Here is a 25,212-nt window from a genome sequence, read left to right on the forward strand (position 1 = left end):
GAATACGTTTCTATATAGTGTTGATTTGATTTTATTTTATTTTTCTTTTTGAGAGAGAGAGAGAGAGATCATCGAGTATTACGACTTGGTATTTTTATTTTGGTTGAATCTTCGACAACTGTAAAAATAACGCATTTAATTTGTAAGATGTAAAAGAAAATTATAATGGAAATAAAAATGATAATTGGGTAATAGGGATGGGGTTAAGGGAGTGGAGAGTAGAGGGGGAAAGCTTATACGGATGCAATTATTGTTATCTTTGTCGGATCTTTTTTTCCTCCCGATTATTAATAATATATATACATATATATATATAATATTAATACAATAATATTAAATTAAATTAACATATATTAATATAATAATATTAATATATATATTATAATTTATTTATATCGACGATTTTTATATGCATCCACATTTTGTATATATATATATATAATATATTTATATTATATATTTATTATATCCAAATAATAAAATTATATTATGAATAATCTATAGGAAATATAAATAATATATATAAAATGAAACTTTATCGAGTTTTGTTCATGGATTGGGTGGTTGTGGTGGTATGTTCCACGGTTGTGTTGTGTACATCGAACAGCTCGAATTCCTCGAACTTAATCCGAGCCTGAGTGCACTCTACCGCGGTATGCACTCGGAATGCAGCTCTCAAAGTGGGCTGCTCTTAGTTATCACCGCGCATCGTGGAACATGGCTACTTGGTGAAAGTAGCTCCACCTTCGCAACGCGAGCGCGTATGTGGATGCTCGCCAGGATTCCGCGCATACACATGAAGACGAAGACGAAGACGAAGACGAAGACGACGAAGACGACGATCAACTCTCGTAGTATTCGTTCCCTCTCGTACGTTTGTTGTGTTCGTTCGTTCTTTCGTTCGTTCGTTCGTTCGTTCGTTCGTTCGTTCGTTCGTTCGAAGAAGAAGAAGAAGAAAAATCAGGAGAGTTATCTAGATGTTGATTTATTTTTTTATCAAACATCGTTTCAATTTTATCCAATTGAATAATAGAACGAACATAATTCATTAGTTTCACAGATTGACCTGGTTAACTTATTTCTAAAGAGGTTCAACTTTAAACTAATCCAATAAAATCTATTTACATATATATATATATATATGTATATAATATTTAATTATATAATTTAATTTAATATAATCAAAAATAATAAAATAATATAAAAATAAAAATAATAAAATTTTAAATTAAATAATTAAAAAGTAAATTATTTAATTTAATATGAATATAATTTATATATATTAAATATATTTATTTATGTTATAATATATTATTATATTTTATATATTATTATAATATTATTGATTAATTACAATAAGATATTTCATTGAATAATATTTTAATACCATATATATCCTTTTCATGGATAATTTGATTAGTCAAAATAACATTTGAATTTCAAATATTATAATTAATAAATCGATATTAATTAAAATGAAATATTTTATCTTGATATATGTGTGTTGTACGTAGATTTTAAACGTCATTCTATCATTTATAGGATTAGAACTCGAGTATTCTTATTAGATAGGTAGAATGAGATATAGAAAGAGATAGATAGATACAGAGAGAGAACGGGGCGAGGAGATGAGGAGGAGGAGGAGGGGTGTGACGCGAATGACTCGACTACGATGTAATCGGCCGTAACTTGCGTATAATTAACATTTTCATAGATACACTCGGTTCAGTTTACTACTCCGTAACTGTTCGAAAGTCCTCGAGTTCCGATTCAATTCTTGTGGTATTTGCTTAATAATAATAAAAAAAAAAAAAATAAAAATAAAAAATAATAAAGTTAGTACCGATCGATAAAATTTGATTTTCAAAAAAGTTTGATGAGTCTACGAAAAAATTAGTCAATGATTGGAGGATTTACATTTTTTTAAAAAATTTCAATGAGTCTACGAAGAAATTAGTCAGCGATCATTGAGCTATGAAGAAATTCGTCAATGATCAAAAAACATTGACTGAACTTTTCGTAGACTCGTGCATTGACGAATTTTTTCGTAGCTCATTGATTCTCAAAAATTGAAAAAAATTTTTTCGTACATTCGTCCATTGACTGAACTTTTCGTAGATTCGTGCGTACATCTTTTTTTTCTCTTTTTTTCTTTTTTCTTTTCGACAATCAAACTCGTCCTAATATCTTGACATATTCATCAGTAATGTCGATGTGGAAAGGTGAGAACGAGTTTAATTCGAAAGAAATCGTCGTCGTAGTCGTGTCGTACACTTTCGCTGATTTTCTCGTATGATGTTAAGCAGACCCTTTTAAGGTTACGGGTTACATCAAACTCGATCAAATGGAATGAAATTTACAACTACTTAAAAAGATATAGGGGTTGTTTTTGTAAAATATTAATTATTAGTTTGTAACAATTGTTAATTACAACTGTGCAATATTTTTGATAATTCAAATTAAAAATTTCAATCATTTTAAATTTAATCGCGAACTCATTGTGTAATTAAACAATTCTAACACTCCCTATACCCTTTGTAATTTTGTAAATTCATTGATTTGTTTGTTACAAAATAATTTCATATATGTACAATTAAAAAGTAGTATAAACTTGACCCAGAGTAGTATAAAATATTTGTTCCACTTGTGTTACTATATAAATATGCATTTTCTTTAGATCTATTATCAAAAAATTCAATTGAACCTTATGATACCTTGATCATCACGCGAGAAATAACATGAACAACAACAAGTGGTGGTAACATGCTTTAGTAGTAGCACTTGCGTGCGAATGTTCAAGACTAAGCATTATAATCGCATTAGAATTCCATTAAAAGATATTCCTTTTTTTTTTCCTTTCTTTTTTTTTCTTCTTCTTGCTCCTTCTCCTCCTCCTCCTCCTCCTCTTCCTCCTCTTCGTTCTTCTTTTCCTTTTTATTTCTCACTAACACAAGCCAAAACGTGGTACGTGGCACTCTGACTTGGAACGTTTTTTCGTTCGTTTACAATAATAAATTAATTCCTATCTCGTTTTTAGATTATGCAAAATATCTATCCTGGAATTTAAAATATTGATTATTATTTATTTTCTAAAAGAAGGAAAAATAAAAACAGAACAAAATTCAAATCAGGTTACTTTACTTCTACGAGTTGTATCGGTTCGCGAGTAAAGAGACAAAAATAAAAAAACCAAAACAATAACAATAAAAAAAAGTCGATTGGTAACGGGTATATATATATATATGTATAAAATAAAACTAAAATAAGTAGAACTTTCCATCGGTTTGATGAAAATTTTTCCGCCACTTACATTACCACTTGAACGAATCGTTTGCTGTCCTCTCGTCGGAGAGGAGAAAGTATGTAGTATATACGCCCAGGAGGAGGAAACGGAGAAATACGTGAGGAAACGAGACACCGATGAAGGCTCTCTAGAGTCCACGTTCATGTACACACGTATATACATATATATATGTATGTGTATATATAAGAATCTGAAGTGAATCCCCCAAGACTTCAGAATGAAGAGGATCACTGAAGAAAAAGAGAAAAATAAAGAAGAGAATTGAAGGATAAACGAGTAGAAATGGTAAGAGAGATGAAGAAGAAGAAGATGAAGATGAAGATGAAGATGAAGAATAAAAAAAAAGGAAGGAGGTACAAAGGGGAGAATCATCGAGAGAAAGAGAAAGAGAAAGAGAGAGAGATGGTAGGGTAAAAGAAGAGAAGGAAAGAAACTGACGATGATTACTACGAAGGAAAAGTGGACGAAGAGGAGATGAAAGAGGAGGAGGAGGAATAAAATAGTAAGAGAAAGAAGATGCTGGCAATTTCTCTCTTTCTCTTTCCGCAACACTGGCTCGCGCATTCTTCCATCTCTTTCTATCACATTGCGAGATCCCCCAGCTTTCTCTGTCTCTCTCTCTCTCTCTTTCTCTCTCTCTTTCTTTCGAGAACCGCCCCACCTCTTCCGCTGTCCGGCCAATTCCTCGTATTATACCAGGTTGCGGTGTGGAATGCGGGCGTCCTTCGTTCGCTTCGAGCAGCATCCAAGCGATGAGCCCCTCTAGCGTTATCCTTCGTCGGACCTTCGCATGCGCACCTTTAGGGCTCGGTAAAATTAACCTGGAATACTCGACCGAGATGCTGACCGGGACCCTCTCTCCTTGGGTTCTTAACCTGCTATGGATTCGTTAAAAACGGATTTCATTCCCGACTTTTACACATCTTCCACGAATATCATCATCTTCTTTTTATCTCAAAGGACTTCTCTTCTATCTATCTTCATCGTCATGTTTCCTTTTTTATTGTTGCAAGGAATGGTCTAATTATTTAACAACGTACTATATCTATCAGAAGAATGAGCGTTTCATTGCGATAATTGACCTAATTTTAATTTGACTTTGAAGTATATAATCTAAAAGAATAAATGCGATTACATATTTGTTAAAGTTTTCGTTTAATACAGTTAGATTCGTTAATAACACAAGTTGCTGTTGCTGCTGTTGTTGTTGTTGTTGGTAGCTTCCTTTAATTCTAGGAATGAATTCAGTACCGGTCCAAGAAAGGATAGTAAATTAAAATTGCCACGAATGCAGAACGAACGTTAACGTCTTGTCGTTCTCTAGCTCAAGCGAATATAATGTCGATGGTGTGTTATTTTACTCTGATGGAGAAACGTTCAGAAAACGGTGCTTCTTCTCGTCTCGTCTCGTCTCATCTTTTCTCGTGTAAGAAGGATTTTTTTCTGCAGGAAGGTCAAGGCACATCTAGCGGATTTGTGCTAGTACGAAATTTGCATTATACAGGGTTGGTGAGTCACGTAATCTGTTACAAGACTCGTCGTCTCGTCTGTACCTTTTTGTTTTATTTCTTTTTTCTTTTTTTGATCGTGAAAGATAAATGATTTATAAAGGCGAATCTTTGAAAACATGACAGCTAGAGTTCACGATAATTTATTCATTCCCATAGAAATGAATTTTTTCAGTCTTCAACTTGAACATTTTGTCCGATTATGAGATATATTTACTTGTAACTTATTAAGTGACATCAACAAGTATGATAATACCAAGTATGCAAAAAAAAAAGAAAAGAAAAAAGTCGAGGCCGTATGTATGAGAATGAAAAAAAAAATAAGAAATGGCAATAATATTCATGAAAATACGATAGGAAACACAAATATCAGTTCCAAAATCTCTCAAAGCAACCTGTTCGTAGACATAAATATTATTATAAATTCAAGAAATCACAGTGAATATATTAAATTCGATTATGAATATCAATATTAAAAATGATCAGATTAAAATTATATCAGTCTAGTCTATTTGTGTTATTTTATCAACTTATTTACGGTTTAAAGGATTTGATGAGCGAGAGAATTTCAAGATTAGTTAAAATAGTAGAGTAAAAGAAAAAGAGAGAAAGAGAAAGAGAGAGGAAGCAAAAGATATCTGTGTTTACTATGCCTGTATACCTAAGTACGTGTATACCACCACTGGGGAGGTATACACATTCGATGAGAACGCAAGCATTCCCGTACGCTTTGCTAGCGCATTAGCGCCTGAATGAACAAACAGGTATTTTATTATAATGAACGTTAGGTGCATTTTACTCGTGGTCTCTCATTAAACTACGTATTTACTTCGTGCTAGGAAACAAAAAGGTTCTATCATCCATTTTCTTGCATTTCACCAATCCAAGAGAGTTTTTTACTAAAAGTATATCATCTTTTCCCAACTTTTAAAGAATCATCATCCTACCTTCAGATTTTTCAATCGGAACCTTTGAAAAACCTTCGAACATACACACACAAAAACACACACATGCACATACATATAGCTTTCCCGTTCGATTAATACACTATATAACGGTGTTCCCCTTTACTCTCGTCATTCTTCTCCAAGCTTCATAAAGTAGTGACCTCAGTTTACTTTTACTCTCTTATTAACGTACCGACCATGTCAAGGTACTCGAGAAACACCGAAGATGAGTAAGGACTCATTCCAAGACACGTTTTCACCGGTCTCTTTCAAAGATAAAAATAAATTCCAAACACAAACGCGCACACGCGTATATACATATGCGTGCACGCACTTACACATTCATATAACATAAGCGGGTACAAATATTATTACACATACAGGGTCTTGCCAAAAGATTCAATTTATGATAATACTTTAAGAGTTACATGAAATACCATTAATCGTTCGATTATACAAAACGAATATAAAAAACCATTTATACGAATATTTTCATCCTCAACACCCCCCCAACCCCCAATTCCTTCTTTTCCTTACCAATCAAAAAACCCACTTTTTTCATTTGACAATATTATTATCCTATATCGAGATTGTTCACAAATCCAAACGAGAAGAAAATATATATATAAAAATAAAAAGCAAAAAAAAGAAAAAGGACGAAAAAAGAAGAAAGAATTCATTTCTCCCCCTCTTCTTTTCCCTCCGGCGTATTGTGTAACGATAACGGAGGTAAACACCGGGGGGACCCGTGCGGATACGTTGAACGTTTACCGAAACGTTCGCAAATCTCGATGGAATGCCGTCGGACTGGTGTTACCGTGCTCGCGCGCACACACACACACACACACGCGCGTACACGAGTTTGCCTGTGTTTGAGCGAACGAACGAACGAACGAACGAACGAACGAGCACCTTCACCCTCACCCTCGCCCTCGCCCTCGCACCGTCCTAAGGTGACACGAAGAGAGAACCCGAACACACCATCTCCTGGTGAAAATATCATCGTGGCTTACGGTGCTTACATAAGACGATAACGTGTCCGTTCGTTCATTCGTTCGTTCATTTGTTTGTTCATCCGGAAAATTTCTTATTCCCAATGGATCCTTCTTTTCATTTAATCGTTATCATTATTTTTCTTTGTTCTGTTTGTTTGTTTAGAAAACCATCATGAAATCATTTCATGATGTTCATCAGTCGTGTGTCATTTTTCGTGTGTTCCTCTTTTGTATACTCGATGCAATTATCGGCGTTAACAAACGCAAATCTATTACCATTTCTTCCTTTTTTTTGAAGCAAATTATTTCAGTCAGCCAACTGATTATCCAACCGATTAATAAACTACTGAGAAATCCGAGTGGACAGTACCACATGTAGGATAATCGGTAAAGATAAAAAATAGAATCCTTGTTGGTTAACCTATGAAATGTTTATGTAGATTAGTTTGATAATTTATTTGAATTTATTATAATACTTACTTATCAAATGTATCAGGCTTCATTATATTCTTATAAGTTGAATTATTGATGCATCCAATTGTGGATACTGGTAATTTTGGTATGGGTGCTTTAGGTTGACCGAAACCAATCCAAAATGAAAAAGCTAAGCCAAGTATTAATCCAGTGATAGCACCCTTTTGATTTCCGGTTTGAGTGAACATACCCAATGTAAATGTACCCAATACTGGTCCTCCAACTACACCAAATATCGTTAGAGCAGCTTGAAGTAGTCCACCCAAGTGTTGTGCTAAGAAAGCTACTCCCAGACACATTGATCCAACAACGACTGCTAATACTTTGCTAGCAACTATAGATCTTGTCGATGACATTTCTTTACCTTTACTAAAACAAAATGTGAATTAATTTGAAAAGAACTCTTAAAGATTTTTTTATTAAATGAAGTACCTTTTATATCGGTACAATGGTTTAATGTAATCCTCGAGAATAACTGCGGACAAGGAATTGACCGTTGCAGATACCGTGCTCAATCCGGCACTGAAAATTCCAGCTATAAAGAGTCCAGGTACTCCAGGATACTTTGACAATGTTTCCATTACGTAAAATGGCATAAGTTGGTCGTTGGAAGTGATCCTTCCAGAGTTCAAGGGATCACAATCACGATACTTAGAATATATCGACAAGCCAGCAAAGCAAATGGTCAATGACATGATAGACGCTATTGGCCAACTACACCAAAGAGCCCGTTTGGCCGCTCCCAGATTCCTGAAAGGTACATTCGCAGGAGATAGATATTCTTGCTAAGTCGAGACACATCGATCTACAGATCAGATATTAGAAATATATCAGAATGATCTTTTCCATATAAGATTGAAAAAGTCCATATGAGGGTGGTGGTGGTGGTGGTAGGGAGAGGGTAGCTACTTACTTGACAGTTAGCATTCTTTGAACTTGAACTTGATTGACACCGTACAAGGAAAGATACGTAAAAAAACCACCAACCGATAAGCTCCACCAAGTATGTCGTACTGTTGGATCAGGGGAAATGCTATTTTTTGTGTTCAAAAAATTAAATAAAAATTAATATACAGTTAGGAGAAATCGATAGGATAATTTATAATATAAGATAGATGATTACTTATCAAATTCCAATCGCGAACCTTCAGCAGCAATTTCCCAAATTCTTGCAAGCCCACCAACGTCTATTGCCGCGGTAACGATAACCGTGATAACTGCTATAATCATTAGGGCACTTTGGAATACGTCGGTAATGAGTACCGCCTTGATACCACCGATCGCCGAGTAAAACGTACAGACCAATCCGATGCCGATCACGCTCAAACTCCTGGAGATATCTGTCGTAGCTTCCAACGCGAGTGCCGGCGCGTAGAGCACGACGCCGGTGTACAAAAGAAGTTGTAGGAAAAAGGCGACACTGGCTAACAACCTTGTCGGCGTACCGAAACGTTTCTGAAGATACTGCAAAAGTGATCTCACTTTTAGATACGCCAATAAACGCAACAAGAACAAGAACACGACGACAACAGCAACAGCAGTAGCAAAAAATGCAGCAAATATGTTTGAACATTTTTAACCCTGATCATATTCATTCATTTTTATTTATTTTGCTTATTGAATTTATTTGTTTAGAGAATCTAAGTAGTAGGATTATATAATACTAAAATTCAAACGCGCGCACGCAAATACACAGACAGAAACGCGGCATGATCCGTAACGGGTTAGGCTTCTCTTTTCACGTGAAATAAGCGTGAAAATGATTCTCCTCGGGTGTATGTTAGGGAAGTATACTACTCACTTCGAATGCACTGGTGGCGTCGAGCTCAAAGAAAACAGGCAAGTAAAAGTAGACAACGAATGCAGTAGCAATGCCGTAGGAGATGTTTATCACCGCGTACTGAGAACCGTAAACGTAAATTTCCGAACTGACTCCTAGTAGGCTGACCGCCGACAAGTATGAAGCCATCAAGCCAATCGCTACCGTTAAGACGCTCATAGATTTGTTTGCTACGAAGTATTCCTGTATTACAAACAGAAGATATTATTATTATTTTTTTCTAATATAACACATTATACTACATTGTTTTTTACCTCTGTCGATTTTTGTCGTCCACCTGTTAGCCAATAATAAACACCGATACCAGAACTGATGAGTAGCATCACCACGATCACCACATAATCCGCTGTAACTAATTTGGCTGTCATCTTGATAACTTGAAAAATAAAAACATTCATTATTAATCGTTAGATCATCATCAATTAGAAAACAATTATGATAATAAGACAATATCGTTTAAATCTAATATATTACATTATAACACTGATGAGGTTAAATACAATTTTGACGATGAATTTTGATTTTGAAAATATATCGGCACCGATTACCAGAGGGAACAGGTGTGTCCCAGCTGGTAATAAACTACATGGTATCAGTATCAGTAACATTATACAAAAGTGTAGGAATATCGCTTATCAGTGTATCAAAACTTAAGTGATGTTTATTCGAGAATCTGTTACACAGATACGTAACTTTTAATCTAATATGTAACCAGTTCATTAGTTAGATATTTCGAACGAATATACAACGTGTACTTTCTATCTATATACTTCTTACGATTTATCTTAATTATGAGGTGGTATTGCAAAAAAAGGAAAAAAAAACATGAATCAAGAATATACCGGTTCTCTCAAAAATATCATTTGTCACATATTTTCAGAAATCCAAATTTTAGAAAAAAGAAAAAGTGAATACCACACACTGGATATTTCTGGTGTCTGACAAGGACAGTATCTTTCGTGATGCCTATCAGTTTTAGAAGAATTTTTATTTTTTTTTTTTTTTAATGTAATCCTATGTATGATAAGAGAAACACCTCCTTGTTTGATAAGCTAGACAATAATTATTTTCACATGTATATGTGAACTACGATATCAGTTTAACTCATGATTCGTTTCATTCTTTCATGGACTTTGAATTGGATGATCCAATCCGGATGATCCAATTGAATTTTTTGTTGAAAAAGTACGCGATATGAACAACAACAACAACAACAATAAGAAGTAGAAAGGGGTTGCATTATACACACATAAGATGCATGTATATAATACGTATCTACATACATGCGTGTGTATATATAGGTATACATATATTTACTGCGGTTTTCTTTTTGAGCGCGAGCGAAGCACATGGGGTCGGTGATCGCGAAGAGAATGCTGTAGGGACGCAGGTTGAACGGCTGCGAAATGCGTCGTCGTCGCTGAGAGGTTCGATGAGGCAAGAGAGGAGAAAAGAGAGAAAGAGAGGAGAGGAAAGGAGAGACCGGCTTTTATAATGGCGAAGCAGCTATGCGGGTAACCGAGTAAAAGTATGAACGTGGTGCTGAACCGGGGTCCAAACTAGTAAGTGGTGGTGGTGGTGTACACAAATGGAAACAACGGGGGTTGATTCTCCTTAAAAGAAAGTGGAGGAGTCTAAGGATCACGAGAATAACTTGGAAAATATTGGATTTACTTTCGTAGGGAGGTGGTTGAAGATGGGGTTCTAAAAAAGGATTCTTCATCAATTGTTCTTTGATAATTATGAACGTTTTTAGCAAGGTGCTGAACTGGGGTCTAAAGTAGTAAATGGTGGTGATGGTTGTGGTGTACACAAATGGCAACAACAGGGGTTGATTCTCTCTAAAAGGAAGGATAGGGGTCTAAGGGGCACGAAAACTCATGGAAAATTTGAATTTACTTTCATAGGGGGCTGGTTAAGATTAGAGTGGCTAGAAAAGGATTCTTCATCATTGTTCTCTGATAGTATGACACGTTTAAAACAAAATCTTAATGAAAGTTTTTATTATTAGACAAGGTTATGATAGGGGGTGACGGGGGATACATGAATGAACGGTAATAATGAAATTAGGTTATTTATTTTGTGTTTTTTAGTGTGAACGTTGGACGTAGCGGCGACGAAATGAAGCATGCAGCATGCGTGGTAGCGGTGTCACGGCTGCGCGGTCTTGCCTTCAACCTCTGGTGTCCGCCAGCCGCTACCTCGCTGTGCACGCCCTCCCTGGTGATCCTCTTTACTTCATTGCTGAGGTAAAAAAATAATAAACAAGTGTGATATATTAAGTATATAACTCTCTTTCTCTCTCTTTCTTCTTTATCTTTATCTTTCACTTTTTTTCCTGTGTATTAATGAACACCCTTATATTATAATCTAACGTAAGATGAAATTATTTTGATATGTTTGTTAACAGGAGTTATATCAAAATTTGTTATACAAAATATTATATAAATATATTTTATAATATATTATAAATATATATATTATATAATTATATTATAATAATATAATAATAATATAATATGATAATAATATATAATAATATAATATAATATATTATACAAATATATAAAAAATGGTATATAATTAATAACCACATATATGAATAGAGATTATTATTATTTACTTCCTGTTACAAACTATATATTGATTTTTACCACGGGACAATGGGGTAAAGACGAACGCAAAAAAAAGGTATATATACAAGTAGTATATTGTGTTGCATGGTATTGTAAAGGATAAATTGTTCATGATAAATCGCCTGGGATACTGAACGAGATTATTCCCAGCATAGTTTTGTTCCTCCCCAGTTGTACATACGTACGATAAATACACCACCACCTTACCACCACTATCACATGATTCTTCTTTCTTTCTCCAATCCATCTTAACGTTCTTATATAGGAGTGTACTTTCTCACACGATAAGATCTACCTAATTATAACAAGAAAGAGAGAAAGAGAGAGAGGGAGAGACTCGTTTGTAAATAACAAATTTAGATTCCTAACTATTCAAGGAAGATTCTCCTTTTCCTTTAACTCGATCGTTCATTCTGTACTGGCAAACTTAAGTATATCGACCTCGAATATATTATTATCCTTAAAGTTGGTTCTATTTCCTAGTCTAATGTTTTCCTATCTTTTGCATTCCTCTTTTTGAGAAGAAGAAGAAGAAGAAGAAACTATTGGGTTGTCAACTTTGTTGTAAGTCATTGCTGATTTTAAAAAGCAACCTATCAAAACACACAAAATCTTCAATCATTTACTTGCCAATTCAATATTTGAAAAAGGGGTTAAAATATCCTTTTTTTTTCAAGATGGACGACCGAAATTAAAACCCAACAAATAAAAAAAAAACAAAGAAACTTTGCTGTAGTAGATCGGATAGAACGATTTTATGCTTGCAGAGAGAGAAAGAAAGAGAAAGAGAGAGAGGATTTGTTGGGGTGAATCGGTGTTGGCGTTGGAACGCTTCGAGGAATTTCAAATATTCGATAAGAGACGATAAATCGTCCTCCTCCTACCTTGGCGTGCGCGCGAGAGCTCACATGCATTCCATGGTCAACGTTTACGAGACGACGACTACGACGATGGTCTACCTACCTACCTACCTACCCACCTACCTATCTACCTATCTATCTACAACTATCCACCCTAACAGGGATGAGGAGGGCAAACTTTTAAATGCATTTTCGTCCCTCTAGATTTTTCCTTGATTTTCTCTATCAACAACCTTAACACACATAATCTTTATTTTACATTTTTATTTATTTTGTTATACCTTTTTTTTACACACTGTATATTAATAATTACATTTAAATATATATATTTAATATTATTTATTATATTAAAAATATAATATATAATAAAATATATATATATATTTATTTAAATCATTATTAATTAATATTATATATTAATTATTATATATAATATTATTTAAATATTATTAAATTTATGTTAATAATATTCATTACGTTAATTTCAACCTGAAAACAACACACACCCTTACACACAACAAATAGTGTACTTGTACCCCTCTTAGGTTTTTATCTCATTTTATTGATTATATATTTGTTTTTTTAATTTTTTCTTTCACTCTTTTTATTTCTTTCTTTCTTTTCTGTATTCTCCTATTTAATTTGTAGACTTGTAATATTTATTTTTTTTTTTAAATTTTTGTTATTAGGCTAAGTCAAGAGTGAAGGAGGTGTACGCGCAGACATGCATGCTTCTCGGTCAGCAGGGCATGCGAGACTGCGAACTCTTCGGATTGGCCATATTATCCGGTGAGTAACTTTCCCTCTTGGGCCAACCAAACTTCAACTTATTTTTTTAATACATTTTTACTACTATCAACCTGTACTTTTCATCCCTTATCATCTTTCAATGTTCATTCATTTCTATACGATATTAGACAATCCTTAGAATTACACAACAACAACAACAACAACAGGATCCAACTTTGTAGATAAAATCCAAACCTTGTTATCCTGGTAATACACCCTTTATCCTTACAAAACTATCCCCTATTTGGAATCCTTAACAACAATAAATCTGAAACATATATAAGACGAATATAAAGGACCAAAAATGTCGGAAGAATGAAAAGTAAAATAAGAAGGGAAGAGAGTGGATATAAAAATTTGGTTAATCTCGTGGTCTTTATGCATACCCAAGAGATTCTTCTCTTCCTCCCTTCGTCGCGTCTATCGTCACCCGCCACCCTTCGGCCTTCTCCTTTTACCAAAAGAGAGAGAGAGAGAGAGAGAGAGAGAGAGAACAGCGAGACGAGCCGGTTCGACTGGTATCCCCACCAGGTGGACCCTTCTTGGACTTTACGGAGCCCTGCAAACCCCTCCATTCTACATTCCAGCGGTACCCCATCACTGTGAGCCAGTGCTGGCAGGTTCTAAGGCGCGCGAGCCATACCACGGACTCTTCAAAGTAGAAGAGAAAGGGAGAGGGATACAAGTAAAAAACGAAATATCTACTTTTTCCTTCCTATTTCCTTACCTTTTTTGTTTTACTTTTTATTTTTGTTTTTTTTCAACGAGTAGAAGAAGATATAGTCGGCAAACCTATATATAATCTTCTTCTTTCAAACTCATAAGAGAGGTAGTAACCCTAATCAACATTAACGTCGATACGATTAGATCATTTTATCTCTTTTGAAAGTATTCATTCAATTTCTCTGAAGTTTTCTTATTTTGCCACGCAACTTTTATCTTATTCCTCTAAAGGATTTTTTATTGACATATAAACAAGTCTCTCTAGTGCGTTAATATCTTTTTATTTCTTACTATATATATATATATTGATATAATTGCAATACGCATGAGATAATAAACACGAAAGGTTGGTAGTTATCGTAAACTTTATAAGGATCATCATCATCATCGTCGTAGTAGTAGTTATATTGCCTATCTTACTATCTATCTTTTTATCTGTCTATCTTGCAAAAAAGATAACAAAAAAAAAAAAAAGAATGAAAATATATAAAGAAAAAAAGTATTTCTTATTACAAAGATATTTGAATTCGATCATCATAAAAAATCTGAAGTAAAGGATAAATATCATCCCCCTAAATTGATCCAGAAAAGAAAAAGAAAACAAAAATTAATAATAATAATATTAATAATAAAAAAAGAATTAAAAGTGCAAAGAAGAGTGGCAGGAGAGCACAAGGATGAGTATGAGGAAGAAGAAGGTGGATAGAAGTAGTGAGTAGGTTGTAAGAGAAATAGATGGAAGAAGAAAGAGAAAGAAAGAGAGTCAAGAACTATAAAGAATAGAAAGAGAAGCAACGCGATAAATGAGGGAGATAATAGGTTGCCTTAAGAAAGAGGATGCAAAAAACAGAGAGAGGTAGTGGAGAAGAAGAAGAAGACCAGAAAGAAAGAGAAAAAGCAAAAGATAGAGGAGGCGGGAAGAAGGGCTCAAGAAAGAAAGAAAGAAAGAAAGAAAGAAAGAAAGAAAGAGAAGGATCTCCCCGGGTAAGACGGTAGCTCGGTGATTTGTATAGGGCCTCTCGTATTCCACCTACCGCCCTTACGTCTCCGCCGCACGGCGTCTCCGAGCCCAGGAATGTGGAAGGAGAAGGAGGAGGAGGAGGACGAGAATCGTCAGCGTAGAACGGCGGCTGCTGCTGCTGCGGCCGCGGCCTTACGGTGGTAGACGAACGGGGTACAGGGAGAGAAAGAGAAAGAAGGGGGGCCCCATAACGCGCTTGCTTGTAGCTTCAGAGTTTAACTGAGAGAGAAAGAGAGAGGGAAGATATCGGAGGGCCCCAGCAGGTCCAGCGGATATACACCTCGTCGGAGCCAAGCCTTCTCCTCCTCCTCTTCATCTTCATCCTCATCCTCATCCTCATCCAACGAACGAACGAGAACCTCTCTGTGTATGTATGTATGTATGCATGTGTGTGTGTGTGTGTTACGAGCAACCTCAACGTCCTTCTCTCCCTCCTCCCCCTTCTTTCTTTCTCTCTTCCTTTTTCACCCTTTTCATTTTTTGTTTTACTTTATATTTTTTGTTCTTCTTCCCTTCTTCTCTCCCTTTTTCTTTCACTCTTCCCTTCCTTCAATCTTCCAAACCTTTCCTTCTCCTCTTCCTCCTTTTTCTTTTTCTTCTTCTGTTCCTCTTCTTCCATCACCTTTTTCGTTATTTTTCCTTCTTCCCTCTTTTATTTTGTTTTCTTTAGTTTTATTTTTACGTTCGTATATAACAGCGTCCTTTCTCCATCAAATCTTATAAACAGCACCTCTTGCGTCAATTGCCAAACGTCAGCAGCAGCAAACCGGGCAAAGGTCCTTTTCCTTCTTCTTCCTTTCATTGATCGATCCCTCAGGGAAAGGATATTCTTCTTCTTCTTCTCCTCCTCTATTATACTCGTTGACGTGTCTTATATTATTCTAACTCGATGATTTATTTTTCTTACTAATACTTTTCTCAAAATTGTTGTCATAACATGTTTGAATTCTTAAATTTATTGTCAAAGGTTTAAATTCAAATAGAAGAGGAAAATAATAGAATTTAAAAACGATAGTTTATAAGTATGCTGTTTGGATTTAAAAAAGAAAAAAGAAAAAGACATTGGAAATAGGATATTTTCCTGCGTTCGCTAGGAGGAGAGGGGGAAGGGCCCATCTACCCATCCCCACTCCTCCCCCATTTTAGCAAATTCCGCAGTTCGCGGTGAATTTTTGCGCACACGTGGAGTCTTGGTTCCGTGTGGTTAAAGTCAGAGGAGAAAGAAAAGTGGTGTGGTGGTGGTGCTGTTCGTCGAGGGAGGCTGGTAGAGAGGGAGGGAAAGAGGGAGACTTTATCGAGGTGGGGAGAACAGGACCGTCGGACTCGAAAAATCACTCCCGACAAAAAGTACCGTCCACGCAAATACTTATGTGCGCGCTCGGTTTAAAAGAAGGACACGCGCGCGTGCTCTTTCATATCAAAGAATGCCGGCGCTTGATCAAGGAACCGATAAAACTAGTCTAATCGTTTTTTCTATAGGGGTGAAAGGGGGAGCGGTAAAAAAGAAAGAAAAAAAAAGCATTTAAAAATGCATATACGTGCATATGTGTATGTGTACCACATTGATGTATACATTCTAACATGACTGGGGGTGAGGTGGACTGTGGGGAGATGAGGGAAAGAAAGAAGAAGAAAAAAATTGATAGAAAAATGATGGAAGGTAGAAATATTGTGTGTGTATGTGTGCGAGAATGAAAGGGCGAGGAGGAGGAACAGGGGTAGGGGCAAGGGTAGGGGGTAGAGTTAGGGGGATAAAGAAGAAAGAGGAAGAGGAACGTGCGATCACAGTGGATAGGATCGATCCCCGATGAACTCGAGAATGGGTGGATGCATGAAGAGGGCTAGTGTTAGTCCTCGGGCAACATTCTCCGGTAATGGCCGGGCTGTACCTCGAGAGTAACACAGGTGCCCCTTTCGTCTCGAGGAGAGGAAGACCTTAAGAGAAGAAGAATAACTCGATTCCAACTACCTTTCTCTCCCTCTTCCTTTTCTTTCTTTCTTTCTCCTCTCTTGAATTCTTTCTTTCTCTCTCTCATTCCCGCAGAAGAAGAAGAAGAGCTAATTATTGCTTCGAGCATGTCGTTCGGCTGATTATAGAAATCGAGACGGCTTCCTGCGGTGAATCTTTCGAAGCATAATCCCACACCACATATAGTTTAACTCCTACCTAATCTTCTACTATACCTTATAAGTTAGATAATATTTTTTTTTTCTTTATTATTCTTCAGTTTGTCTTTTTGGGATCGAAGAAAAAAATCAATATTTATATTTAGGAAGTTTGAATATTATTACAATTAATTATTTCGTTAGAATGATGATCGATGATTGATCATCATTATCATCATCTTCATCATTATCATCATCATCATCATTATTATTATGGTTGGATGTCTGTAAGGGTGACGAAATTTTGCAACCTGAGTCGTTGTAAGAAAAAGTATCTCGTTGTAGTTGACGAGTGTCCGGCCCCATGTGGCCAGGACAAGTTTCGGGAAGTCTCCTCTCATTCAAGAACATCTCTCACTGTGATGAGGAGGAGAAGAAGAAGAAGAAGAAGAAGGAGTTCTTTCATTGTTTCGCTCGTTTAGGAGTGCATTGGTATTTCGGACCGATCACTCCTCGAAACAACAAAAAAAGATTCGAATAAAAGGAGAAGAATGGATACCATAGCGTGGAAGAACCATATCGGGACAGGCGCGAGCTCGAACGCGTGACTTGTACAGGTTCATGTGGGTCAGCCAAGACATCATCGTAGGGTGATTTCCCTTTTCCTCGACTCTCTGACTCGTACTTTATTATACCCTAATCATATCCTATATTTCAATGATTAATAAATTATTAATTAAAGTTAAAACAATATTATTTGACATTAAGTTAAGCATCAAACACACACACACACACACACTATTTTAAATATTATTTAGCCATATTATGTAACACGATAATTTATTTAAAATCATTTATATGTTAATACAGATGGCGAATACCTATTCGTGGATCCAGAGAATAAATTAAACAAATACGCGCCGAAGAATTGGCGAAATTCGCACACTTACGTAAGTTTTAATTTAATGACCAATTACAATTTACATTGAATGAACATTATTTTTTGTATCGTCAAATTAGTTTAAACGAAACTCTCTCTCTCTCTTTTGGCATTTTTCCGTTCGTTCATTTTATCGTGAAGATGGTTTAAAATTGGGATAGGATTTTAGTAGCGACTGTACTCTCGGAAGCATCCCGCGCGCGCGCTGATGCCAAGAGAAGAGGGAACGGGTGTTGGGAGAGGGCGGCTCCAAAGAAGGGTGAGAGAGTAGCTCGGTCGGGCGCCGAAGGGAAGAAGGGGGCCTTGGACAGGCTCGCGAACGGGAGCGGAGGACACGGAGACGGAAAAGGACTGAGGAGGAAGAGAAGGAGGAGGAGGAGGAGGAGGAGGAGGAGAGTAGAAGGGAATGAAAGGAGAGAAGAGGGCTTCGGGGCCTCTTTGGTAGAAAGGGAAAAATATGCACGATCTGGATGCTGGATTAATATTTATAGTTGCTAAAATATGCGCCCTCTCGGCTATAATTTCCTACGATTCTTATAGCCCTTCATCCACGTCCCTAGGTCCCCCCAAACAGAATAAGAAAAGAAAACTAAAATAAATAAAAAGAAAAAACGATACCAGAAGAGTAGTAGTCCCCCATTCTATGTCCAATTTTCGACTACCGATTATATTCGCTACCGTGTCTGGCTTCCGTCTTACATTTCTTTTTATTCGGATCTCCCCCCTTCTCGTGTCGCGTCGTGCAGTTGCTTTATACAACACCTCGACTTTTGAAAAAGGACTTTTGAAGAATTCCTTTTTTCTTCAATTTCTTGCTTTTTCGGTTTCAGGGTTTGGACAGCAGCGGAAGACCCGCTTTTATACTTTATTTTCGTGTTCGTTACTACGTTGACACGCCATTGCTGTTAAGGTAAGATGATAACGTTTAAAAAGGCGCAAATAAAAAGTATATAATCTAAATAATAAAAAGAGTGTTAACTTGTTAAGACGATAAGAAGGTTAGAGGGGGAGAGTTGTTTGCCGTGTTGTTGACTCGATTTAGAAGCAATTAGATATCATCTTGTGCTTGTATCAACATCATCATCATTATCATCATCATCATCATCAACATCATTATCATTATCATCATCATTATAATCATCATCATCATTATAATCATCATTATTATCATTATCATCATCATCATCATCACCATCATCATCATCATCATCATCTTGAAATCGTTTCAGCGATGAAACTACGCGACATCACTACTACCTGCAGTTACGGGACAACGTCGTTAGACATGGCGGCGGAGTGGAGAGTCTTCATCCTCACCATCCCCTTCACGAACCTTCGATCGTTACGCCATTGCTCACGCTCGCTGGGCTCGCCCTCCAGGCCGACCTTGGCGATTACTCCGAAGAACGACACAGACCGCACGCTGGATCCGTCGGCTATTGCAAGCCCACGGATTATCTTCCTCCTCACGTACGACCCATTTGTACTTGCTCTTTTTTTTTATTCTTTTCTTCCCTTTTTTTTGTATTCTTCTTTTTTCCCTTTACTCGAGGTATTTTGTAAACGTTCAGTTGTAGTAGTAGAAGAAATCCACTACAATTGGTCGTCCTGTCCATTTTTTTTTTCAAAAAACCAAATAGCTAGAGTTTGACCAGAAATTTAGTTTCAACAGTTAATCTGTTCTCTATGATCATAAGATCTCGTTTTGATTTGAACTATCAGATGTGCCTCGAATCGAGCGTGCTCGCCGTCCTCGCAGCACAACACAGAGATAATCGTGGCCTCTCGAGGGAGGAGGCAGAACTCCAATACATCCGGGAGGCGTTGTTGTTGGAGGCGCCGCTCAACGCTCACCTATATCGGTTGCGAAGAAGTAAAAACGAGGCAGGCCCAGGAAGGATACTCCTCGCGATTTGCGCTCGCGGTGTGCGAGTCTACGCCGAGGAGGAGACACCGCGTATCTTTGCCTGGAACAATATCAACAAACTCTGCTTCGACGTAAGTTCAAATCCATTTGTTTATTCAACCAATAACAATATCAATTGTCTTCTCTTTTTGAAACATTTGGTAATTGTATAAAGGAATCTTTTCTATTTCTTCTTCTTCCTATTAACAGCGCAAGAAGTTCGAAATACGTGCGCTCGATCAACCGGACAAACTCACTCTCTACAGTGGTTGCGACGACAAGAGCAAGTTACTCTTGGGATTATGTCGGGACACCCATCAATTTTCCATGGCTATAGCACCCAGAGTAAATGAAGCGAAAAGAAGAGAAGAGGAAGGTATGTCACCTTGTTTTATTTGTATTATTATTATCATTATATTTTACAATGATTTCAATTTCTTCGGTATTATCGTCTTCTTCTTATTTTTCCATCGCGAATATTTAAATTCGTCAAATATTTCAGAGAAAAAAGTGTTGAGAGATTGTTACATGTATCCAGCTCGTTGCAAATTGAGTTTAACGACGCGTGGAGCACGTGGCGATCAACGAATATCCGTTATATCCAGCACTTCGTCAAATACAACTTCTGGTATAGTCAGCGATCGAGTTCACAGCGAAGATGAACCGGACACAGCGCCAGCATCGACCGAATGCTTACCTCGCCTTACCGAAAATAATTCTCATGCTAGTATTCAAACTGGAATACCCAAAATTAACGAAACGAACACAGGTGATCGTTCAGTACCATCTCCATCAATGTCTATCGTTGATGGTAAGTTTTCAATTGTATTCTCAATAGCGTGTGTATTTTTGTACGATAACACACACAAAAAATAGACACCATTTACCTTACAATTTTTTCTCCAGAAGTTGACGGTCCCGAAACTACGCCTTCATCAGCATTACGACTTGTTTCGAGTACAAACACCGTGGCTGATGGTTCTCAGTGCAGCAGTAGTTGTAGTACAGTGGTTGTTGCTAATGCATCTAACAATGGAGTTCAAAGAATGCGTCGAACTTCAGCCACGTCAAGTTTGGAGCTCGGTTATTCTCATACCGCTCAAAATTCGGCTGTTTCTTCAGAAACTGCTAGTTTCCCGGGTGCTATCTACGATAGATGCAGAAAGGCTGTTAAATATACGGGTAAGAATTAATACTAATGTATAATCAATTAATATATCGAATGAAACAATATAGATTTTCAAATAAAAACTGATTTATATCTAGGTACAGACATTGCTAGTGAAACGAGTGGTGTATACACCTTAAGAAGTAGTGAAATGCAAGACGAAAGAATTGGAGATCTTTATTCACCAACCAGTGGTACTAATGAATCATCTGCAGCTAGCGACGTTTGTGCATTGAGTTCCGTTCAATCGACCACCGACGAGGCTTCCGTAACTTCAGGATTTTATACGATCCATAGTGGTTTGAGATCTGAAACGAGCGATATTTATACTGACGATATTGGAACGGAAGATCAAGAACCAATTTACAGTCTTTGCAAAGGTGATGAAGAAGTTGACAATGTAGACTCGCTCGATGGCAAACTCGAAGATTCGAGATCACGAAGTAACAGTATAATAAGCACGGGAAGTTTTAGAGGAGACGGTAGTGATCCTTCAAACGTTGGCCCCCTGTTATCTGCCGATGAACTTTCTGATTTGATAGTGGGCCGTTATCCACCTCGTAAAACCATCAGTAACTCGATGGATTCCGATTGTGATTACGTCACTATGCCACCTCCACCTCCACCACCTAGAACTGACAGTGACAGGCAACTTCCACCTCCTCCCCCATATCCAGTAACAATCGATTATTCGCCCATACATCCATCAAGATTAAAAGTACCAAAAGTTGAAAGAGAACCTCCACCCCCACCACCTTACCACGCCAGTCGGCCTGATTTTACGGGTATGACGTTAAGAATGCCTATGATACCACCTCCAACACCACCTAGAAACGATGCAGTGACACCAAGAGAGCCACCACCACCACCGCCACCTTATCCCGAGATGTCGTCGGACAACATCAGGCAGAAAACAATTTCTGCTCTCTATCCAATGATAGTCCCCGAGGATATGGTTAATCGACTTGCTTCTACGAAAATAAGTGCAGCTGTTACGGGAAGTCAACCGAATCTTTCGTGTAATCCTGGAATTAACGATGCACCGCGGCTTCAACCTAAAGCACCACCCAGAATACAACCACCTACATATCCGGGTGACAAAATGAAACCTACACCAGTACACGCACCCGTTGCTGCTCTCGTGGTCGGTCCTAACAACTATTTGGATGTTCATGCTTCTCGAAGTGGTCCAGTATTGTTACCCTATTTAGGTTCGCAACCACCTCCGCCACCACCACCGCCACCACCATCTCCTCCACCACCGATGCTACATCCTAGACAACCACCGCCACCACCACCGAGTTTAGCCACCGTTTATACTAGCCAAGTGGCCAGGTCACAAATAGAACAGTACAAACAGCAGCTTTACTCAGACGTCGATTACGTTATGTTCCCGTTGAAGGATCCAGCAGTCTCGAAACAGGAATATATCGATGCTAAACAAGGATCCCTATTAGCTGCTATGGCTGCATATCCACCACCACCTTATCCAACTTTCAATAATAAATCAGCACTCATGTATCGTAGCACACCCTACCTCCCCGGTTCCTCATTCTCATCACAATCGAAATACGCTTCCAATCAAAACCTCAGTACCAGCGACAATAGCTCCAATAGTTATTTACTGCATAATAGCTTGAGCAGCCCTTACGCTGCCAGTACAAGCTCCTTATACAGTGGTGTCACATGCTCCTCAATTGGTAGTCAGAGTCTAAGACGAGATCTGCCAAATCTCGTTCATCCTCACACTATGCACGCGTTTTCTAGAACGAAGAGCGACGATAATATCCTGAAATGTTTCGATTCTCCATCAGGAACAAAATTGAAATCTTTACCACATGCTAAGCAACATCGTAGATTACCACCGCCACCTCCACCACCACCATACGAAATACAAGTAAGACTCGATAACATTTAATTACTTGAATTATTACTATTCAAATTACAAAGAGTTTCATTAATTAATTTGTTTTTTTTTTTCTTAATCTCTAAGAGTCTTGATGAAAATCAACCGTTACCATCGGCCATTGCGTGCCCGGAAAACGTATCATCGAAAAAATTAATGAAATTATCGGCCGAAGAGGAGCCAGAAGGTAGAAAAGAAGATCTAATGCTCGATATTAGAACTTTGCGTGAGAAGAGTCGGAATTTGGATCTTCCATTGATATCTGCCCTATGCAACGATCGTTACTTGTTAAAGCAAACTAATGCATTCGTTATGCCTAAACATCCTAGCGAATCTAATTCTTCAGGCCTTGTTAAAAGCAGTTCCAGAAGCGGTACTGGAATGAGTTCTTCTAATAGGAATAAATACCCTGTAAGTGGATTATCAACGACACAAATAACTAAGCCACCAAGAAAATCATCGACGAGTACTCACAAACATCCGGCTGAATCGAAGGGTAACGCTTACAAGGTGAACACAACGTTAACTGGAAAGAAAGATTCCTCAAAAATGTCTCATTCGTAATATAAGATAATATCATCCTCGTGACGTTTAAAAGTATCTTAAAACGAAGGAAGGAATTATCATGTACCTTTATCGTGTGTTGCCTCTGTGTTATTGTTAAGTTTCAACGTGAATTACAGAAGATCCTGAATCACGAATAGCTAATATTAAAAGTATAATACTTCCAGAGCTCAGGGTGCCAATTTCGGTGTGTACTTCGTTGACTTCGTTTCGACTCGATAATCCTAAAAGCGAATAGATATTTTCTACTACGTATATTATAATTATTATTATTTTATTATTATTATTATTATTATTATTATTAATATCTAGAATTAATAGGATTAACATACAAGCAGTACAAGGCATCGTCACTGTCTCATTATTGTAAATTTCTCGTTACTACTTTTTGTATCTTCTTCTTTTTCTTCTTCTTCTTCTTCTCTTTATCTTTCTTTCTTTCTTCCTCTCTCAAATTTCACGTCTTCGGACTTAAAATGGGTGCTAATGCGGTACCAATGTCCTATAATCTTTTCATACGTTGGGAAATTATGAAGGACTGATATTAAGCTCATAAAATTTGTCTAAAAGTTCGCGTCTTTCTTCATATGTATATGCTTTTCTATAATTATGAATTTTCCTTTTTTTTTTACTATTATATTTAGGAATATGTATACATATATACATATATATATATATATATATATATATATATATATATATATATATGTATTATATATTATACATAATTAATAATAATATATAATATATAAAATATAATATATATACTGTATTTGTGTATATACAGTTATTTTTTATTATATTTTTATATTATATATAATAATACGTCCATATTCGATACTCGATAAAATGCTTTTTCGATTTAGGATGATTTGAATATCATCTATCAACGAAAAAACATTTATTTTATAAAGCGATTTTACTCTAAAAAAAGAAAAAAAAAGAAATATGTAAACGCGATCACGTTAGATATTTATTTCGAAGAAACGACGTTGTGTTATTAGATAATTATGTTCAATAAGTATTTTTTTTTTGTCTGCGTTAATAAGAAAACAATTAATAATAGAAAACTTACAATTAGAGGATTACCTGGCGAAGGTAAGGGAATACTTTGGACTTGTCGGTTTTTATTTTTGAAAGAACGATGAAAGAAAACTTTTTGTTCAGTTTACTTAACGACATTCCGTGTATTATTTAACGTGCAATAAATGTTATTTTCGTGGAGAGAAGAAAAACAAATAATGTAACAAAATTATCACCGTTGCCGAAAATATTTGGACGATAATGAAAACTAACGAAATATTTTCTAATGGCGAATCTCAAACATAACCTAAACAAACAATAAGATTTATAGGTAAGCAACGATGTCTCATTCAGACAAATCATTCCACTAATGAGTCCAAATGGCAACCTTCGTTTATGTGCGTGGTACCTTTTTCTTCTTTCTCTTTCTCTCTTTTTTCTTTTATATATATATATATCTCTAAGTATTATATTTATTCTGACAATTTGATGCACCTTTTTT

At 36.6% G+C, this 25,212-nt stretch overlaps 2 protein-coding genes across 10 annotated transcripts; one reads left to right on the forward strand and one right to left on the reverse strand.

The window, feature by feature from the left end:
• Window positions 1-4,440: 4,440 nt before the first annotated feature.
• Window positions 4,441-21,077, reverse strand: LOC107065218 (putative sodium-dependent multivitamin transporter). Of its 2 annotated transcripts, none has more exons than XM_015318699.2 (8): window positions 20,937-21,077; window positions 9,323-9,444; window positions 9,030-9,251; window positions 8,352-8,692; window positions 8,142-8,261; window positions 7,661-7,978; window positions 7,235-7,597; window positions 4,441-7,175 (listed from the first exon to the last, which is right to left on the reverse strand). In XM_015318699.2, exons 2-8 carry the CDS (start codon window positions 9,434-9,436, stop codon window positions 6,950-6,952), a joined length of 1,704 nt encoding a protein of 567 aa, XP_015174185.1. In that variant the 5' UTR covers window positions 9,437-9,444; window positions 20,937-21,077; the 3' UTR covers window positions 4,441-6,949. The 2 variants fall into 2 exon arrangements, with proteins under 2 accessions (XP_015174185.1, XP_015174184.1); XM_015318698.2 differs by lacking the exon at window positions 20,937-21,077 and adding an exon at window positions 10,386-10,520.
• LOC107065216 (protein expanded) lies at window positions 11,176-23,762 on the forward strand. 8 transcript variants are annotated; one of them, XM_089172639.1, is made up of 11 exons: window positions 11,183-11,317; window positions 12,472-13,353; window positions 18,074-18,153; window positions 18,974-19,053; window positions 19,373-19,613; window positions 19,866-20,141; window positions 20,260-20,425; window positions 20,552-20,860; window positions 20,956-21,231; window positions 21,316-23,114; window positions 23,211-23,762. In XM_089172639.1, the coding sequence occupies exons 2-11, from the start codon at window positions 13,293-13,295 to the stop codon at window positions 23,685-23,687; spliced, it is 3,765 nt and encodes a 1,254-aa protein (XP_089028765.1). In that variant the 5' UTR covers window positions 11,183-11,317; window positions 12,472-13,292; the 3' UTR covers window positions 23,688-23,762. The 8 variants fall into 8 exon arrangements, with proteins under 8 accessions (XP_089028766.1, XP_089028765.1, XP_015174178.1 ...); XM_015318692.2 differs by having other exon boundaries at window positions 11,184-11,317; window positions 13,254-13,353; XM_015318693.2 differs by having other exon boundaries at window positions 11,184-11,317; window positions 13,254-13,353; window positions 20,959-21,231.
• The last annotated feature ends 1,450 nt before the right edge of the window (window positions 23,763-25,212 follow it).

The sequence above is a fragment of the Polistes dominula genome, unplaced genomic scaffold (genome assembly GCF_049000335.1).
Source record: "Polistes dominula isolate Pdom_NZ unplaced genomic scaffold, Pdom_raw_medaka contig_23, whole genome shotgun sequence".
NCBI lineage: Eukaryota > Metazoa > Arthropoda > Insecta > Hymenoptera > Vespidae > Polistes > Polistes dominula.

Bases quoted from the DNA above. Each gene is read 5' to 3' on its own strand.
- LOC107065218 (XM_015318698.2), bottom strand. From the start codon at position 10,419: ATGTGCTTCGCTCGCGCTCAAAAAGAAAACCGCA. The intron at 8,693-9,029 runs GTGAGTAGTATA...TCACTTTTGCAG, and splicing joins ACGCCACCAGTGCATTCGAA to TATCTTCAGAAACGTTTCGG. The intron at 7,176-7,234 runs GTAAGTATTATA...AACATTTCATAG, and splicing joins AAGCCTGATACATTTGATAA to GTTAACCAACAAGGATTCTA.
- LOC107065216 (XM_089172638.1), top strand. From the start codon at position 11,204: ATGCGTGGTAGCGGTGTCACGGCTGCGCGGTCTTGCCTTCAACCTCTG. The intron at 13,354-18,073 runs GTGAGTAACTTT...ATGTTAATACAG, and splicing joins CGGATTGGCCATATTATCCG to ATGGCGAATACCTATTCGTG. The intron at 23,115-23,210 runs GTAAGACTCGAT...TTAATCTCTAAG, and splicing joins CACCACCATACGAAATACAA to AGTCTTGATGAAAATCAACC.